The following is a 19,365-nucleotide window of genomic DNA, read 5'->3' as shown; positions in this document are numbered from 1 at the left end:
GTGAAACCTTTTATCTATATTTGACTTCATCATATAAAAATCATCAATGTCTTCTTACAGCGTATCTGCAGCTGAGACTCATAACTCACGGCCAACTCTTTGCAGATGCCCATCATTATTAAAGACTGAGTAACACACAGGGTAAAGCATGCAACAGTATTTTCTCATCCCCCCAGCTTTCATCTAATCTGGACACCAGGTTTGCAAAAAAAAAAAAAAAAAACGAATGCTTCTTGCTCAGTCCGCCCATGTGTGTGTCCATGTGTTAGAAAAGATGAAGATCTGGAGTGAACTGGATTCCTTCAGCAGCAGAGGCCAGTGACTGGTGCTTGAAGGCCTGGGTGCCAGCTGACGGAAGCTGCTAATTAAGAGGGCTGGAGAGGCGGTGGGGTGCCTTATGAAACAGGGGCACCTGGGTTTCACAAGAGGGGGGCTGGATATCCATCACAACTCATCTGTGTTGCACTGGGAGGACTATAGTTTGCTTCAGCCCGATGCCACGTAGCACTCTTTCACTCAAGCATAATGTCAGATACAACTCGCATAGAAGCCCCCACCCCTCCATCCCACCTCCGTGTGCGCCCTCTCTCAGCTTGTTTGCCATCACACAGGGAGATGTTATTGCATGGCATGATGAAATTGTATGCGTCAAGGTGCATTTCATTCAAGTCAAATGCACTTAAATGCAAATGCAAAAAGAAACAGCTGTGCATACACACAGTAAAATATACACGTGTAATATAAAAAAAAAAAAACTCACACAGGATTCAGACTCCCACATGCATAACTTAATGCCCCTCTCCTTTCCATTGTTCGTCGAGTCTTCTTCGCTGTAGGGTCAAGATGTCTCTAAGTAATCTAACTAGCTCTGACTTAAGGGACAATATATGGTCTGCCATGAGTTCTGTCATTACTGTTTTACCCACCAGAGGCAGATACAGCTCCCGACCACCACTGAACCTGCCATATTGCTATCCAACCTGACCCCACAGATGCAGTAAACCTAAGTGAACCACAGTTTCTAAAGTCGACGGCAATAACCACTGCAGAATTGCTTTTAATCAACGTCTGAAATGAGGGTGACTTGAAGCGTCGCCCCATGCTGATTAAATGTAATTGTTTAATTGCCAAGTGCTGGGAACCCATCCTAAGAGGATTCCAATGGAATTATTTAATCTCTAGTCAGGAAGTACACTGCAGGAAAAAGCAGAGGGAAAAAACGGAAGAACGGAAAAAGGCAAAAATCAAGCAGAAATAGTCAGTTTTTTTCTTTTTGAGTATGTTCCTCATGAAATATTAACTGTGGTGTACATTTAGTTAGCTGAGAAAGTGAACAGCCTACGCAGGGGAAAATGTACACTAAGTGATGCTATATTTTCAAAAGAGGTCAGAGTTCTGACCTGTATCTGCAGATTAAAGTGGTTTGGTTTTGTGCGCAGGTTCACTTTTATGTTTCAGCTTCACTCCAAAATGAAAGTGCAGTCAGCGTATTGGTCGTTGCTTTGTTGTTAAGAGCTCGGTATGTGAGAATGCTGCCATCTTTTGTGTTCTTTCTTATGCCAAACATTACAGTGGCTTCATTATACATCTGTCGCCTTTTATTATCTATTGCGTGGCACTGAGGTGTAATTTGGTTTGAAAACAAGAGATTTCAGCATTAAGTCATTCCAAGAAAGTGCTAAAGGGGAATCTCTAAGACTTTAGCTATGCAGGGATTCTCATGGGAAGGTTATATAGGCACTCTCCTCCCTCTGATCACTGACTGAGTCCCTGCTAATGGGGCTCCATAAACTTTGGGGGCACAGGTGCACTCCATTTGGGGTCACAGCTTTTAGATACATTGCTTAGGGTCATAGAAATCCAAACCCCTCCATAAACACTTTCACACATACACACAGAATATGATCACAAAGATACACACACACACACACACACACACACACACACACACACACACACACACACACACACACACACACACACACACACACACACACACACACACACACACACACACACACACATACAGTATGTAAGAACAATATTATTATTTCTCATCTGTGTTTTTCATGGTGTTTCCCCTCGTGGACAAACTGGCATGATCCCCGATACATGCGCAGCCAGTAGCCAATCAGTTTGGCACGCATGCCATGACATTTCAATCTATCAACAAAATCAATAGCAGTACTCCTAATACAACTGCGCACAGTGCAAGCACTCCTCACAGTGATACGGCTCTTGCTGTCGCATTTAGATACACAGGGAGTAAACCCAGGCTTGCCATTCTGCTGATAAATGCAGTTCTGTCATCCCAAGGGAAATGTGCCTGCATCCCTCTGGTCAGAAGTGTGCTTCTGTCCCCCCATCACGCCACAGGCGGAGAGGGAGCGAGGAGAGGTGGGGGTGGGCGGCAGTGGCCTGTTCCCTGCAGCTGTGCCCTTATTCCTAGCACCTGACCAGGGGCCCAGATGTGCACACAGGCAACAGCAACAATTTGAGCAATGTAACTCCCCTGTGGGACCCAGGCACCTGCAAAATGTAACCCCACTATCTAACATGATGGCGTAATTACAGGTTTAATAAGTCTACATCTGGAAAGAACTTGTTTAATCTATCAAATCAAACCTACCCAGACCGGAGAACAATACAAAAATTGAATTGCACTCTCAGCTTTTCATCTGCACATCAAACAAAAGCCACTCGGCACTTGGCACTGACCCAGTTAGCCGTCAGGTAGACAGCAACCACAGGTCATAATGCAGCCTTCTGTGTGCTTTCATTTATGTGTTACAATGCAACACATGAACAAAATGGTGTTTTACTTCATGTCTTAAAGACTAGGAGCCAGTTACAGAGACGATTTATTTGTGAAAATTCTACAGTGAAATCACTTGAAATGAAACAATAATTTACACGTTCATACAATCATTTTCAAGATTTAAGAATCTATTCTAGTAAATCATTTACACAAACTGTGCTTAGTAGCAAAACAGTATGGAGTATATATAACAATTGCTAAAACACAGGGCATACTGCGACTATTGTCTCTTTTATTTTTATGCGACAGTAAGTAGTGAAATGAATCACTGAGAGTAAATCTGAAGAGAGCACCATCCAATTTTATAGACCTGTGGTTATTAGGTTACATTCGCCTATCACAATCTGAATCAGTCAGGGCGCAACAATATTTAACTGACAATTCAAGCACAAACAATAAAATGAAACAGTTCATGGAAACCATAGAAAATCTCAAAGACTGTCTTCACTCCATGATGAATGGAAGCTCAATCCTACAAGCACTGCGCACACGGGATGCTGCAAAGGTTAACGGTGACATCTAGTGGCACAAGCATATACACACCTGCTCTTCACAGTCTTGGTGTTTTGGCATTGTTTGTAAACAGGTTACATCTCTCAAAACATTTACCGTAAAACTAACTAAATAAATGAAAACCAAAAAAAAAAAGAAATGCTGGTATTTCTCTGGAGTGGCAATATGATTGATAATCAATCGTATAGAAGAGTATGGTATGGTATGCTATAGTATGCTATGGTATGCTATGGTATGGTATGGTGAATAACGTTTTGTTTGCATTGTTGCTATAAAAACAAATTATTTATAAATACATTAGGTGAATGCAATCCTGCACTACCTTTACTATTCAATGTAATGTGATGTAATGTAGCGTATTTTTAAATTAAACATGGGAAAACAGCCCCTTGCTTGGCTTTGATAAAACATTACATTATACGTACAGTACATACAGGTATACTTAATGGCACTTTGTGTTTCCATCACTGTTTTTGTGAAATAGGAAGAGTAGAAAATAGCAGTAAACTTTCTGACAGCAGAGGGTGATAGTGATCTGTTTTACCTCAGCTGCAGCACCGACGTCACAGTGGGTCCATCATTTGAACACTAAACATAAATGCTCAAAATCGTGTGAGTAAATTTAAAATAGAAGCTGATCAACAGAAAGAAGTAAACATAACCAACACTTTTCTATTAAGCCAGCAATCATTGTGTATCTATCTACCATCATTGGTGGACAATAAATCTGCTGAAGAATGTTTCTTGACCTTATTTCCACAGATGCACACAGTACAGTACATAAGACATAGCCAACAGGTCTCGTTATTACATTGTCTGCATGACATTGATCTGGATCTGTTTCAAGCTTTATTGTTATTTTCTCCTATCCAAAGGCGCACTGTTGAACATGTCCAGTTCTTACAGTTAGTGAAAATTATTCTATAATAATTACCACAATACTTTTGTTGGCATTATGATTACAGTACTTGTGGCAGGATAATCATTTCCACACTTATGATCAATGTCTAATACATAGTGAACTGACTGACAGTCAGTTACATTACACTGTATAGAACCAACCTTATACATCCAAACACCTTTCAGAGCCACTGATTGTGATCTATAATACAATCTGTGTAGCACAGTTTATAGCTTCATTGGTTAACACTGGGGAATGTATGTGTTAAAGAGTCTGAATACTTCCATCCATGGCTTTGGCACGTTGTTTGTCACCGTCCACCCGCTTGTCACTGGCCAGCACGAAGGACAGATGACGGGGGAGTTGTGTGCCGCTTCGGGCAGAGAATCTTACTAAAGGCCCTGCGGAAGCTACTGTGGCAAAGCGGGTACAGGAATGGGTTAATAGCAGAGTTGAGCCACAGGAGCCAGAAGGTGACCTCGTACCAGTGATGCTGGATGCACCGCCCTCTGCAGGCAGCACGGATGATCATCAGTAGGGTGTACGGTGCCCAGCAGATGGCAAACACACACACTATGATGGCCAGGGACTTAGCAATTTTCTTATCCCTGGACAGACGGCTAGGCTGGGCCGCCCTGCTGGTTGAGGGATCTAGTTTACCGAAACTGGGAGAGGAGGTCTGGGAGTGGATAGAGCCTCTTACAGCCAGTTTCATCCCAAACCCCCAGTTGTGGGACAGGGGGATACCTTTCCCCTGGGCAGAGGCAGGTTCGCTCATTTGAAGGTGTAGCTGTGCATCCCTGCTGTTGAACCTCCTCCTGCGTATGCTGAGGTAAATGCTGAGGTTGAAGAAAGCCACCGAGATGAAAGGAGAGAAAAACTCCAGCATTGAGGCACTCAGCAGGAAGTACCAAGAGTAATAGAACTCTGCAAAGCACTCATCCTTTGGCACGCGGCTCCTACCCACAGCCAGCTCCCAGAAAATGATAGCTGGGCCATACAGGACAAAGGCTAACACCCAGACAGCGATCATCTTGATTATGGCTTGATGAGTCATGCTCTGCCTGGCACGATAACTTACCTGCAGCAAATGTAAGCATAAATCAGAAAATATATTTTAAATAATGCTGGTAGAGTGGGGTCACTCTGATTGCATTCTCCTATTACTGTATGGTAGAAATATTTACAACAACACAATTCTCCATAAGTAAACTCTCTTTAGCCATAAAAAGGTCAGTAATGCTTATTTTACCCCAGTGGTGAAAGATGTATTCAGACTGTTGATGTGACACAGCAAAAGGCAAATAACACACTGCCTCACAAGTAAGTTCCTGCATTTAAATTATGACTAAAATAAAATGACTAAGCCACAGATGCTTCAAGTATTGAAAGTAAAAGAACACATTGTGCAGGCAGGGAAGCTCCTGTCTGTGTAAACAGGGTTTTCATGTTGCAAATGGTTAGGATCTAATTTAGGATGTAAACTACTGTATGTTATACATTATTTTCAAGCATTTTATTATTTTGTAAGCTGATTTCATGTTATGTATTTAGTAAATACACTAATGTATTAATGTGTAAAGTCAGTGGTAACTGTAGTGTAGCAGAGATCGAGGAACTAAACACAGTTCAATTAGCTCAAAACTGTTTAGTCATTAAGTAAAGGTACTTAGTTTAATAGCAGCACTGTTAACCACAACAGTCACCAGGCCTCCACTAAGGTTTTTTTTTTATTATAATCACATATAAAGCTCATAACACTGGAACATACGGTATAATATGCATCCGGATACATAATTAGATGTTTATGAAATCAGTCATTTGGATGCAGAGACAAAACAAATGAACTCACAATGTGTCCAACACCCTGACAGCATGCAGTACAGAAAAGTATGTGAATGTGTGTTAAGTCAATGAGGGACCTCTTATGACCACTTGTCTCAATTAGTGTCACATCCTATGTCCCTGTCCACATTCTAGTTCAGCGGGCAGTGTACTCTACAACCTCTCCAGCTGCTCTGCACTGTTCTGAATGATGAGAACAAAACTGCTCTGCTTCTTTCAAGAAGAGTCAAATGGCCTCTGTTTATGTTTGTATAGATCACTAGGTGCACAGTAAGCCTTGTGCTGCTTCATGTAATGATGCTGCACTCAACAGAGATGAGTCATGTGTCCTCATGAATCTGATTTTTACATTATCTTTTTAAGACGTTCGATTGCTCCTTAACTCCCTGGGATGGATCTTAGCTCATTCTCGTAATGGAGACTAACTAACGTATAAAATATGATCTTTTCTCTTCATTACTATGCTGCACACATTTTGTTAATGTGCTAACATTTCATCTAATTGCCAAATATATGCATCTAATCTGACTCCATCTTTTCTTTTCAAAGACAAACTTTGTCCTGTGACTGTTGACAAGCCTTTGTCTTCCAATGTTCAGAGAGAAATGCTTTTAGGAAAATGCTGTTTGGCTGCCGGTGGTCTGTTTGAGCTATGATTGATCTCTCCAGGTTGGAAGGACCATGGCACGGAGGAGGATCTCTATGATCAAAGCTAGCTAATTAAAGAAGAGGCTCTCCCTCTCTCTGGTGTTATTTGTATTCATTGCTCTGATGTTAAGTGTTTGCTTGTGAAAGGAAACAGAACACTCTCTGTCTACTATGCCAAGCCTCATCCCACCTTAAGTTAGCACACTGTGTATAGAATATAGTCAGCCAGCTAATGCAGAGAAAAGCCTCAACAAAAGATTCAAAGGGGCGAACAGCTGCTTAGGTTTGGAAATGTATGCTAAGTGTTAGATCTATGCCAAGACAGGCAGAAAATAGAAAATTGACAATATTGTCTGGACCAAAAATAAATAAAATAAGGCTAAGGAACATGGGTAACATTATTTGAACCTGATGAATTAAACACCTTAAGCATATCATTGATTAAAGTTTAGTTATAACGACATCAATGTGTTGTTTTCTGCCTATTTTCTACAGCCCAGACCGTCCATAAGTCGAAATGTGACTTTTTGATGTTCGTCATGGGAAAGGACTATAATTAGGGGTGGCACCGGGCCTGAATGGGTCAGGAATGATTAACCTCTGCAGATGGACACATTTGAGTGAATGAGGTACTGCTGCCCCTAGCCTACCAATAACCTGGGAGACTCACCAGTCAGAAATTAGGCCACAAACCACAAGCAGCGAGCAAGTGGACAGCTACAAGGGAAAGAGCTCTTCAGCTTTTAACACTTTACTTTTTATGGTTCACTTAAATGTGGAAATAAAGTTGATTCTCTCTGGGATAAAACTGAGAAGCAGATATTATCCCAAGAAAGTTCAGAATTAGTACTACTGTACTCTGGTTTAACTTAATTTGACCATGACAAAGTCTCATTTTCCTCTATATATCAGGCTACTGTGTCAGAATAATCCTACTTACGCACTGTGTGTGTTAGTATGTGGGTGGTGCAGGATTTTCCACTCACTGCTCTGGTGACTGACAGGAAACGGTCATAACTGATGAGGACAATGCTGAAGACGGACGCAGAACAAAGCAGGTAGTCCATGACCAGCCACAGTTTACACAGTCCTCGGCCCAGGGTCCACCTGCCTGTGAGGATGTAGGGGATGTAGACTGGGATGCAGAATGCCCCTACACAAACAGTTGTTGGAATGAGATCAAAAACTAAGAAATGTGTGGTACACTGTCAGCCATGTGCTTTAATTAATCCCCTTCAGTAAATCAAAAACAATATGACAAAGCACAGAGTAATAATCTCAATTCATTGGCAGTTTTATGACAATACATTAATAACCACTGCTTATAACAGCTACATCATATTATGTTAGAAATCATTTATTAAATGTTTACAGGAACTTCAAGTAAAGTGTCACAGTGAAATCTTTTCTTTAACCTTACTGTAGCCTACTTCAAATGAAGGGATGAAAGTTAGAATGAGTGGGTATGAAATAGCAGATCATGAGGAGATTACCAAAAATAAAGGAAGGAAGGAGCAGTTGCTAAATATTTAAATTTCCACTTACTAACAAACATCTGTACTTACCTTGTATCACAGCATCACATACATTTGAATGATTTTAAAACTGCACTTTAAATATAACTATATGACAGAATGTAAAATTCGCATTTTATTCTGTTATTCATGTCTATAAAAAAGATCAATGTTGAACTACTCACCTACGAGGAAATCTGACACTGCCAAATTGAGGAAGTAGTAATTGCATTGTCTTCTCAAACTCTTGTCCACTTTAAAAGCGAAAATTACCAGTGCGTTTCCCAAAACTATCACAACAACCAAAGTCACCATCATCACCATCAGAATGACAAACATCGGTCCTGAAAACACGAGGGTGCTGGGGACTGCGCTGTCAAAATAATACCCACTGGAGTTGGACTCAGTTTGTTCCTCCGACATGGTCCTGATTGCGAGGTTGAATGAGGCGGTAGACAAATCCTCAGAAGACCAGCGCTGATCATTAGCCAGCAACAGGTGTCTGGCGAATGGACACCGCATCAAACACCCCCATACACGCGCTCAGACAGCCTCGCTTTCTCATTGAAGCCGTGCACACTGCCCAAGAAGATCCACGAGAGAGCGCACGATGCTCTCCACAAAACGCAGCCTGCCCTGGACACTTTGGTGAATTGCGCGCGTTTACCAGCAGTGCCGGTGTCCGGGAGATAACGCCTCGCTGTGGTCACGGAATAGTCTTCAACACACACTCAGTCCAAGATCTCATCTATATATGATTCCTTTGGTCCATAGAGTAACCTATGATGAAGTGATACTGCTACAATAAGTTTTAGACAGTAACAGGGCACAAAAGTTCATTTCACTAATGTGGTGAATTGAATGGGGGATGACACATCCTCCCGCTTTAGGAAATCATGTTCTTTCTGCAGCATCCACACTTGATAATAACTGATGATTACAACTCACTTGTCAATGTAGTCTTTTTTTCATTATGTGATATTTTTCATGCTGTGAGTCAACACAGTGAACTCATCTGCCAGTTTCAAGTCATATCTTGTCCCTGATGAAATCCATTCATGAAAACCTCATATTTGATTCTCAGGCACACTCCCACAGCGGCACCCACAATTGAAAAAGCTTGCACTCATCACCACACAAGCAAGCAGCATAGGCACCTAAAGTTCGTGGTTGCCTCACAACAGCATGCTGTGGGATATGATGCAGGATATTGATGAATGTGGCAACGTGACAAAATCATATTCAGCTGGTATTAGGATACAGTCTATCAGAATCAGGATCAATGTATGCCAGTATCAGGTTCACATGGATTGGATGCCTTAGTCCAGATCACATACCCAGTACAGATCACCAGTTAAATGGGACCTCATCCCAAATTGAATCAAGAACTTTACAATTTGTCTATAAACAAAAAATAAGTTAACTAGAAATGTATTACTATGCTGTTTTTTATTATTATTATTATTATTTCTGATGCCTATACGATTCCTCCATCGTCAATTATGTACAAATTCCTTCTCTTTCCTCTCCTCAAAGCTGACACGAGCTTCAAGGTTTTTACCCAGTAGCACTTGTATGATTTATAAGCTGGGTTGCAGCAGTTTTTTTTCCCCCACAATAAATCTCACAATTTTGTTAACACTTCCTCCCACCTTGCCGACAGCCAGCACCTTCACTCAGACTGACATGAAAACCTGTGCAAGCCACCAGCAGTATGAGGCGAGTGGGTGGCAACACATACTGTACTGGGGCACTGTCACTCTAGCTCTCATTAACACGCTTTGTAAAAATTACAGTTTAACCATACCAAATATTCACCATCTTACATTTCATGCACCTGTTTAGCTAGCCTACATCCTGTGTGTGTGTGTGTGTGTGTGTGTGTGTGTGTGTGTGTGTGTGTGTGTGTGTGTGTGTGTGTGTGTGTGTGTGTGTGTGTGTGTGTGTGTATATAGTATCATCTCCCTATGACACACACAGTGAAAGAAGTTGTCACCCTCATTTGCATTATGATTCTATCCTGTCAGTCCCCCAGCTGTGGTCCAGGGGAAATGAGAAACACGGCAGAAGTGACTGAAGGGGCCCCAGCCTGAATTACTGTTATTTTCTCCCAAATAGCACCACCATGTTAGTCACGTCGCAGTTAGAGCACAGGAACAAACGTGACGGCACATGGTAAAGCAGAGGAGTTTTTATTCAGCTTCACTCACACTCCTTGTTGTTCACAATAGGCTAAATTAAAGTGAAACGTACGTCCACATTAGTAGAAATTTTGACCAGAGCTTCTTTGGCAGCATCGCCTCATTTGAGTCATCGGATGCCCCAGTTTCGACTCCCTGGTGTGTTAGCTTTGACGAAAAGGACTGAATGAGTACCATGTGAGTAATGTTTTATAATTGTCATTTGTGTTGGGAGACGGGAAAATATTCATTATTTTTCTGATTCATTTTTTAAATACACTTTTGGCAATAGGTGTATAACAGGTAGCCCAGCAAAGGGATTTCATAAGGGGTTTGACTCATATTTGAGCTGACCTCACAAAATGTCCACTCATGATTATCTGCCCTACTTTTAAGAATGACTACCAACATGACAAATGACAACTACTGTAACTTCTCATGAATGGGTCTCAAACTCTGGTGAATTGCAAATACTCATCAATAAAAATGTCCCGTAAGGGCCAAGCTGTAAGTTCAATATTTCTGTAGTTTCTAACTGCCTATAAAAAAAGGCTAGAGATAATACAATTGGAAATGTCAGTAATTCAAGTATCCAACAAAGAAAAAAAAAGGTATCATGGAAAATGGCATCGTGCCATCCTGGAAAATAATGCACATTTGTTTACAACAGTGCTGCAATATTTTTAAACTCCAGAGGCGCTATTCACATAATGTTGTTTTCCTCTCTGTCATGATGAGGCGCAAATCACAAATTGTGAATTCATCCTGATAGGTGAAGCTTTGGCATAGATTTTGTTCTTGTTTTTGATTTGCTTTCAATATATTGGACATATTCTATTCCCAAAAATTTAACAAGAGTCATACATAATGAAAAGACCAATGCAACATTAATATTGAATCAGTACTCCAAAGGTCATGCACAAATGTGTTCCAGATAACAGACAGGGTGAATTAAAATTAATATTGGGATCTGCACCTCAAGCCCAAGATGCATTATACAGTATGTTCTATTTTGCCTTAATAAAATATGTTTAATTAGCTACTGTATGAATATTAAACAGAATGCAATGAAAGTGTGTCATGGAACCAATCAATTTGGCAGGTGCATTGAGGCTGGATTTAGAAATGCATGTGCAGTGAGTCATCTGAATATGGAGGGCATTTAGTGTCACAAACAAAGTAGTGTCACAGAGGGTACACACAGGCTCCAGTGCTGCCGATTATACTGCGCCCTGCTGTGGCTCTCCATTACCCTAGTGCTCAAGTGTTTGTGTTCGGATGCCTGGCTGGAGTACTGATGCTTTCACAGTGTCATAGTCAGTCTATCCAGAATCAAATCATCTCATGTACAGCTCACATCCTCACTTTAAACCCCAGTAGAGGCTGTTTAAGAGTCCTTCCAAGGTCGCATTCATAATATAACATGTTGTTGCTAATTCTGCATCTGAACATAACATTTTATCATTATTATACAGTATTGATTTCAATTTAACAATCTTTTGTTGATAAGGCTTTGAGGTTATAAATAGACAAAAACGTAAGTTACAATTTAGACTATAAACATATTGCTAAAATTATTGAGGATAAAAATACAACAAAACTTTTAGTTACAGTATTTCTTTTTTTTTTTATAGAGAGCATCTTCAGTCTAAATTGAAACATGCAAAACAAGTGGCAACTTAACAGACTTGAGGAGAATCCAATCTGTATTGTAATATTGTAATACAGGTTTGATTCTCCTCCAGAGAATTAGAGCAATATGTTTTTTGCTTATAAACTCATGGAATTAAAGGTGTGATGTTTACAGTTAAGTAACTATAGGTTGCATTTTCTGTAATTTATTACTATAATTTACTAGAGTTGACTTAAATAATTATTTCATAATCAGCAGTTGCTGATTATTTCTGTAGCAATTTTTTTTTTTCTGGCCAACTCTGGCCAGTGTGCAGTTTACCAAACAATGTTTTTGGATGACTTATGTCCCTTTATACAGAATTGCTGTGAAGTGGCTCACAACAGCGACAAACAATACCTGACTTTGGAAAGTAATTCAAACACAAAGCTGGGACAACGATATGAACAATTATCTTACAATTATCATTTTCTGAAAAACAAAGAAAATAGTCAGTTGCTATAAACAACATTATGAAATTTGCATTTCATCACAAACGCTGCCAAGTTTCCACCTATAATTGATTGCCCTCTAAAATCAAAGACAGAAAAGGATGGTACAACTGTCGATTTGCTTCTTCAGTATTCATGGTGTGGGATAATTGCTATTTGAACATAACAGAAACATCCCATGGTAGTCTCAGTCTTCACATCACATCAGAGCTGTCACAGTTTACATAATAAATGCTAATCATTAATGAGACAGCTAAACTCATAGTTGGATAGCCTCACCTCACAGTCTGCTTGTCAGAGCTGCCTGCGAGATGAGGGGTGCTGGCATTTAACTTACGCTCCAAATCCACAGAAGCTCATTGAAATGCTGTGGGTGTGCCTCATCCTGACAGTATTTTGACTTGTTAAATTTTTCATCTCATTATCAAAAGCGCCAAGCTGGTTAATCCATAGAAAACCGCACCCCACCCTCATACCAACATTTATTAAGTCATTGTGAACATCACTGAGCAGTAATTATTACTGTAAGAATTATGTAAGAATTAAAAGGAAATCTTGGATATTAATTATAGGCAACATATTTGAGCTGTTTGTGCTATTAGTAATATGATGCTGTCAGGAACGCTGTCCATTACAAAGATGTAAGTCATGGTAGTTGCGACTCTTTAAAGATATCAGGTATAGAACATATTAAAGACTCTATCAGGGGAGGAGATAGACTCAAAACACTCCTGCAAAGAGAGTCATTCTGGATTTATACATTAAAGGCCACTCAGTATCCAGGGTTGAATGGAGAACTCGATTTTTCTCCTTTTCTGTGAGTGTATTTTGTGACTTTTGGTGTGTGTTGTTGTCCTTTAAGATTGACTCTGATGACGGTTCCTCAGTCTCTTATTAGGCTCAATACTTATATTGTATGCATTTCTGATTTGTTTAATTGATTATGTAATGTGCAATGCTGATTTATTGACTCTGTGATTTTATTATTTTTTTCTTTTTGTACAGAGTCTGCTTGTCATTGGCAGGTCTTGCTGTTCAGGTCATGTGACCTCCTACCTGCTCACACTGAGCAGCTGTCTGCAATTACCTACTTAATTGTGAACTGAGACTGACAAACATTTTCACTTTTGTCCTGACGAAGGCCAGTTTGGCTGAAACGCGTTGACTCGCTTTTAAATAGATTAGCCATGTACCAATAAAGGCATTTTAATTGGTCGTACCCTCACGAGTGCCTTGGTTTTCTGTCTGCAACCCAATATGATGCTGTCCTTTGTTTTCGCTTTCAATTGTTCAACATGACGCATAAAGCACCGAACTTGCTGCTTATACTTGCTTCTGAATAAATACGTTAGTCATTGTGACATAAATATGCATGCAGCTTTCAAAATTAGGGTTGCACTTCAGCTTCCTTGCAAAACATGAAAAACAAATAAGTGGAAATAATCTGTCCCAAAATAGTGTCACATCTGTATCCCGAAGCATCAACACAATATTAAAGCAATTTACAGTTATATCCCTCATATGAATCAATGCTTTACTTTCGTAACACCCATCAGTGCTGTTGACAATACCCCTATGAAAATAAAAGCCAAACCTAATGACCCACTGGGGACAATGCACTTAAGACCACTTTAGAGCAACAATGAAAGTGTCTGGTGATGAGTCAAATCTTGTGTGAAAATTACTTTTTTAAGCATTGTAAACTCTGTGCTAAATGTGGCACCTGGGGTTATTTCCATATAAAAAGCAGTTATATAGAAAATAGAAGACAGAAAATAACAAATTACCTGCACCATTTATTTCATAAAACCTCCTGAATACGAGCAGTGGTGCAAAAAGAAAAAAAGAAAAAAAAACCATGAAGATCCTCTGCAACCATGGTCCATCCAAACAGGTAAGTTCACTTCTGTTAAACTGATCAGACCTGAGGGTGGTGGAGGAGTGTTCAGATTGGCTGTGATTAGTGTTTTATTAAACATTTTACGGTTGTAGTGTGTCATTCTCTGTTGCTTCAGCTGCCCTCCCTCTTTTGTGTTATTTCACCGTGCAGCTATAAAAATAAAAATATAAACAATTCTTGATTGAGAGATGCTGCTTCTTCTCAAAGTCCCTGGACATTGAAGAGACTTGTGTCAGAGTTTAATCAGATTAAACACTCCTTACAGCAAAAATGAGGGGTTCGGTTTGCAGCTATCAAGTGAATGTGTCTCATCCCATTCCACATAGAAACTGAATTTTGGTCTGGATTTTCACAGAGGACATTTTGACATGAAATATAACATTTTGCTAAAAACATTGAGAATGGCTCTGATCTCTTGACAGTGAGGCATGGACCACACCAGGACTAAACTCAGCCATCATTCATTTTGTTATTTACACTTGATTGTAATGTAGTGTGATTTTCCTATTGTTACATATCAAAATGGGTTCTGTGAAAAGGGCCTATTTCTTGTGTTGCACCTGTTTGGGCAGCAGAGGTTACATCTGGCTTGGTGACCCAATGCGATCACACCTCCACCTAACTTCACCCTGAGCATGAGGCACCTGTGCACCTGGGTGTACAGGACATTAAAGGAAGAAGAGACACAACAAAACTAACCATCAGTGTAATACAGTGTGTTCTAGCATGCTGCATGTTTGAATGTATGACAGCAACATTACACACAGTGCATCAAGCTACAGTGGTCTCTTCTCAAGCAAATGCCAATTATCTATCCCTGCTGCTTGAAAATACTTTATCTTCAGACCAATAAAACACACAAAAAATATTAGAAACCGGTGAATCCTCCAATAAAATATATATTACATTTTGCACCATGGTACGCAGGCCACATGTTAGACTCAAAGAGAGAGAATGGCTATTGATCTGTGGTTATTACTGTAGCTGAAAAATTCACTGAGCTCACGCTGCACATCATGAAATACAGAGGAACTGCAGGCGATTTATTATTAGCTATTATCATCTAACAGATTTTTTAAAAAAAAACATAATGTGACAGCGGATGAATAACTTTTCCAACCTATATCTCTGTTGAGCTCTTTACTAAGCAGTCAAACAAGCTTCTCCTATTCAGACAGCTCTATGTGAGGGGAATATATGCTGTACTTTCTTCCCCTACCTTTCCCTCGCTCACTGTCTCTCTCTCGCCGCCTGTCCCTAAAATGTCCCTGCTGGGGATTCTATCTCTTGGTTCCTTTTGAAGCAGTGGCCTCTCTTTGCCTCCATTATCTTGTAATTTGTGAGGGATTACGCTCTGGAGCACACACAGTCCACCCCGTTGCTTAAGAACTGTGACAGCTTACAATAATTGCCATGCTAATTAGCAGGAACTAGCCCAGTGCGCTTCTTTCCCTCACTAGACCTGATTTGATGAATATGCTTTGATTAATGTCTGCAGTAGTGTTTCCATAACTTCCGATCTGCTGTAATTAAGCGTGTCATCAATAATAATCGCTGATTGATATGTGCTGACAAATAAAATTGAGAGAGCTATTGTTTTCTGAAGGACAAAGAGAAAACCTGTTTTCAATGAGAGGGTTTTATAGGTGCTGGCCTGGCGTAGAGAAGAGTGATTGCAATAAGATCAATACAAACAATCCCTGGAGTGTGGATCAAGTATGATCATCTCAAGCATAATGACTTGAAAAGACCACCTTTAACCCATGATGCATTCCTCAAATAATGGAAATGGTTACTTTTTCCGATCAGGAATATATAGGGCATGGCAACAATTACTACTATTAACAAGATAGGTACACTGAAAAAGAAGCTGTGAAGTGGCTTTTTCTTTCCCCAGTATGGGGTGCTTCACATGGTGTTGTCTGTTTGAAAAGGTGAGAGGGTTGCATTCGAACACAGCGAGTAATAGTGAGTAAAAAAGTATTTTGCCTCAACAGCCGCAAAAACATCCAAAGATACATGATGATGAGCCAGTGAGGCCTAACATTGTTGTTTTTGTAAATTATTACAAAACCACAAAGCACGTAATCAAATCTACTTTTTTTTTAGAGGTGAATCTGGGTCAATAACGTAATGTGAGAACTTCAACTATCATGCAACTAAAATATAATTCTAACCACTGAAACAAAGATAGGTTGCATGCCAATTAGCAGCCTTTGTCAGCCCTCTGTATAGAAAACATTTGTTAGATCTATCTCTCTCTTTTGTTGTTTTTCCTCTTTTCAGAGCAGTTTGTCCTCACATGTCATTATTGTTAGGATATCCAAGACTTCCCTGTGATGATGAATTCTGCTGTTATTCCGATGATTGCATCTGCAATTCAGACGCAGCTCATGTTGCTTTGAAAACTCATACACCAAAGTGGTGATTTACACCATCTTATTTTGTCTACCCCCTGCCTCTATTGTGTATAAACTTCCTGGTCAACAAAAGCTCCTCAGCTCTCTTCTCAGAGGTGACTCAGTAACTCATCTTTAAAGTCCTCTTTGACACCCATCTTCGTTACAGCGTGACCTCCCCTCCACGCCAAACGTTCACATACCTCAGGGGACCTAATTGCTTGAAGTTAGCAGGGCCTTCAAAGCTACACATAAGAAACTGACATTCAATACCTCAAAAATGTCTGCAGCTACAGTTTTTCACACAGGGTAAAAGGCCCTAAAATGTCAAGGACGGATGACCTTTAAAGCAAGATACAGTAGTGTAGGAGAAACATTGTTTTTTCCACACAATTGTCAATTTTGAGATTTTGGGTAATGTGTTGCTTCCATAACATGTCTTTCAGATTTGTGGAAAAAAATCATACTGTACAATTGTTTTGTTTTTGCTCCATGTCTATTTGCATCTACAAAAATCAACAAATTTGAAAATAATTCAAAATTAATAATCTGTAATGGTACAGAGGGATGTTTTTTATGTAGCCTGATGACAATGTTTACTCATTTATAGAATGATAAAAAGAAACACCCAAAATTCCTCCCTACATAAAAACACTACTACTACTACACTATACAATAATATGACAACAAATTGATATTAGTTTAAATAATTTTCATCTTGCAATGTTCAAATTCTGGAAATGTATGCAAATTAATCAGAAAATGCATATGCATACATTACAAAGTTCCAGAAAACTGTAAATAATGTTCTTTTATAATCAACTGCAGACTTTTTCATGATATCTATTTCCTTATTCACCCAGTCTTGCTTTTATGAAGAAGTGAGGCAAAATTATAGATTGCAAATTTCTCTGGCAGCAGCTTAAAAGTAAACAAAACCCTCAACTATGCAGACATCACACGGTGCAGCAAATGCTTCCATCTAGTGTACAAATGAAGAAATGGTGAGTAATTTTGTCAAGAGTTCATTAACAAGTCAGGACAAGAAACAAATTCATCGAAACCACCATTTGGAGAGACTGTATACATAGACATGAAAGAAATATCTCACCAATGCAGCCTGATTGATCAGGAACCATAATGACAGTGCTATAATGGAATCAATGGAATATAACAAGAGGACAGGTTATGAACAAGTCCCCAGTTTGACTTGATTATGTAAAACAAATTATTAGGAAGTGAAAACAAAGAAATGCACCGAAAATTGCCAATGGATAATCATAATTATCCATTGCCTCAAAAAATCTGTGTGCATCTAGAAGGAACTTTGTGAAGATAAACATTTTACTTCCAGGTAAGTGTTTCATTTACTCTGGCAAATGTGATTTGATAACAGCTTTAATGATTAGTTGTTGTTGGTTTTTAATTCAAAATAGACTTTTTCAGCTAGTTTCATTGCCTCAAAAAATCTGTGTGCATCTAGAAGGAACTTTGTGAAGATAAACATTTTACTTCCAGGTAAGTGTTTCATTTACTCTGGCAAATGTGATTTGATAACAGCTTTAATGATTAGTTGTTGTTGGTTTTTAATTCAAAATAGACTTTTTCAGCTAGTTTGTTTTTCAGTTAGTTTGTTGATTAAAATGTTTTCAATTTGTCTGGCTAATTAGAGCTCTAGTCAGGTTGCAGCTGTGTGTAGCCATGCTGGGAAGTAGCTAAGGTCACCAAACTAATCCACCAGTGATAATGATACGTTGCTGTAATAAAGCAGAAGAGTGAGGCCATCAGAGGTGTCAGCTGTAAATAGTTTTATGACAGATGTCCACCAAGGGAAAAACTTAGATAGAAAGATGAGGTTGTATCAAACTAATGGTGCTGCATACAGTCTGGTCTATAGCACAGTTGCTATAACAATTATTGAGAGAAATATAATGTGGTCAGCACCACCCACACAAGTATTTTCACTGACGTTGCCTGATTATAAAGCTCTTTTGTGTGGGTATACTGTACGTTTGAGTGACAGCTCCATCATGAACACTTAGTTAGGGCAGAAACTTATATTAAACACAAACAAACAAAAAGTCAGTGTTGTCTTTTAAGTCTCTACTTAAAACACATTTCTTTCGTTTAGCATTTCCTGATTTTATCTGATTGCTGATTTCCTCTGTTTCCCACTGTCTTTTACCTATTTGTTATACAGCCCATTCTATACAGCTTATTTTCTCTTTTAAGCACTTTGTAGGTTACTCTATAAATAAAGTGTTTAACTTCCTTATTTATTTATTTTATGTTTTTTGTATTTTGGGTTACACACACACACACGGTCAAAAACTCTGAGACCACTTGCCTTGTATCCACACCACACCCTGTAGGCTCGTGCAATCGCTCTGGGCTCGTGCAGCAGCTGCTTCGTCACGTGACGTGCTGCCCAACGGCTGTCAGCTGATTGAAATGATCAAATTTCGGCAGTGAAGTCTTGAGGCTCCAACACACACACACACACACACACACACACACACACAC

The 19,365-nt window shown here is 39.5% G+C and overlaps 1 protein-coding gene across 1 annotated transcript; it reads right to left on the bottom strand.

The window, feature by feature from the left end:
- Positions 1-4,560: 4,560 nt before the first annotated feature.
- Positions 4,561-8,662, bottom strand: LOC311000153 (histamine H3 receptor-like; the record flags this gene model as incomplete). The annotated part of the gene is made up of 3 exons (XM_083990788.1): positions 4,561-5,313; positions 7,712-7,878; positions 8,425-8,662. The coding sequence occupies 3 exons, from the start codon at positions 8,660-8,662 to the stop codon at positions 4,561-4,563; spliced, it is 1,158 nt and encodes a 385-aa protein (XP_083846914.1).
- Between the last annotated feature and the right edge of the window lie 10,703 nt (positions 8,663-19,365).

This window comes from Trachurus trachurus (assembly GCF_905171665.1).
Source record: "Trachurus trachurus genome assembly, chromosome: 17".
Lineage (NCBI taxonomy): Eukaryota > Metazoa > Chordata > Actinopteri > Carangiformes > Carangidae > Trachurus > Trachurus trachurus.
This window is presented reverse-complemented; position numbering and strand designations above follow the sequence as displayed.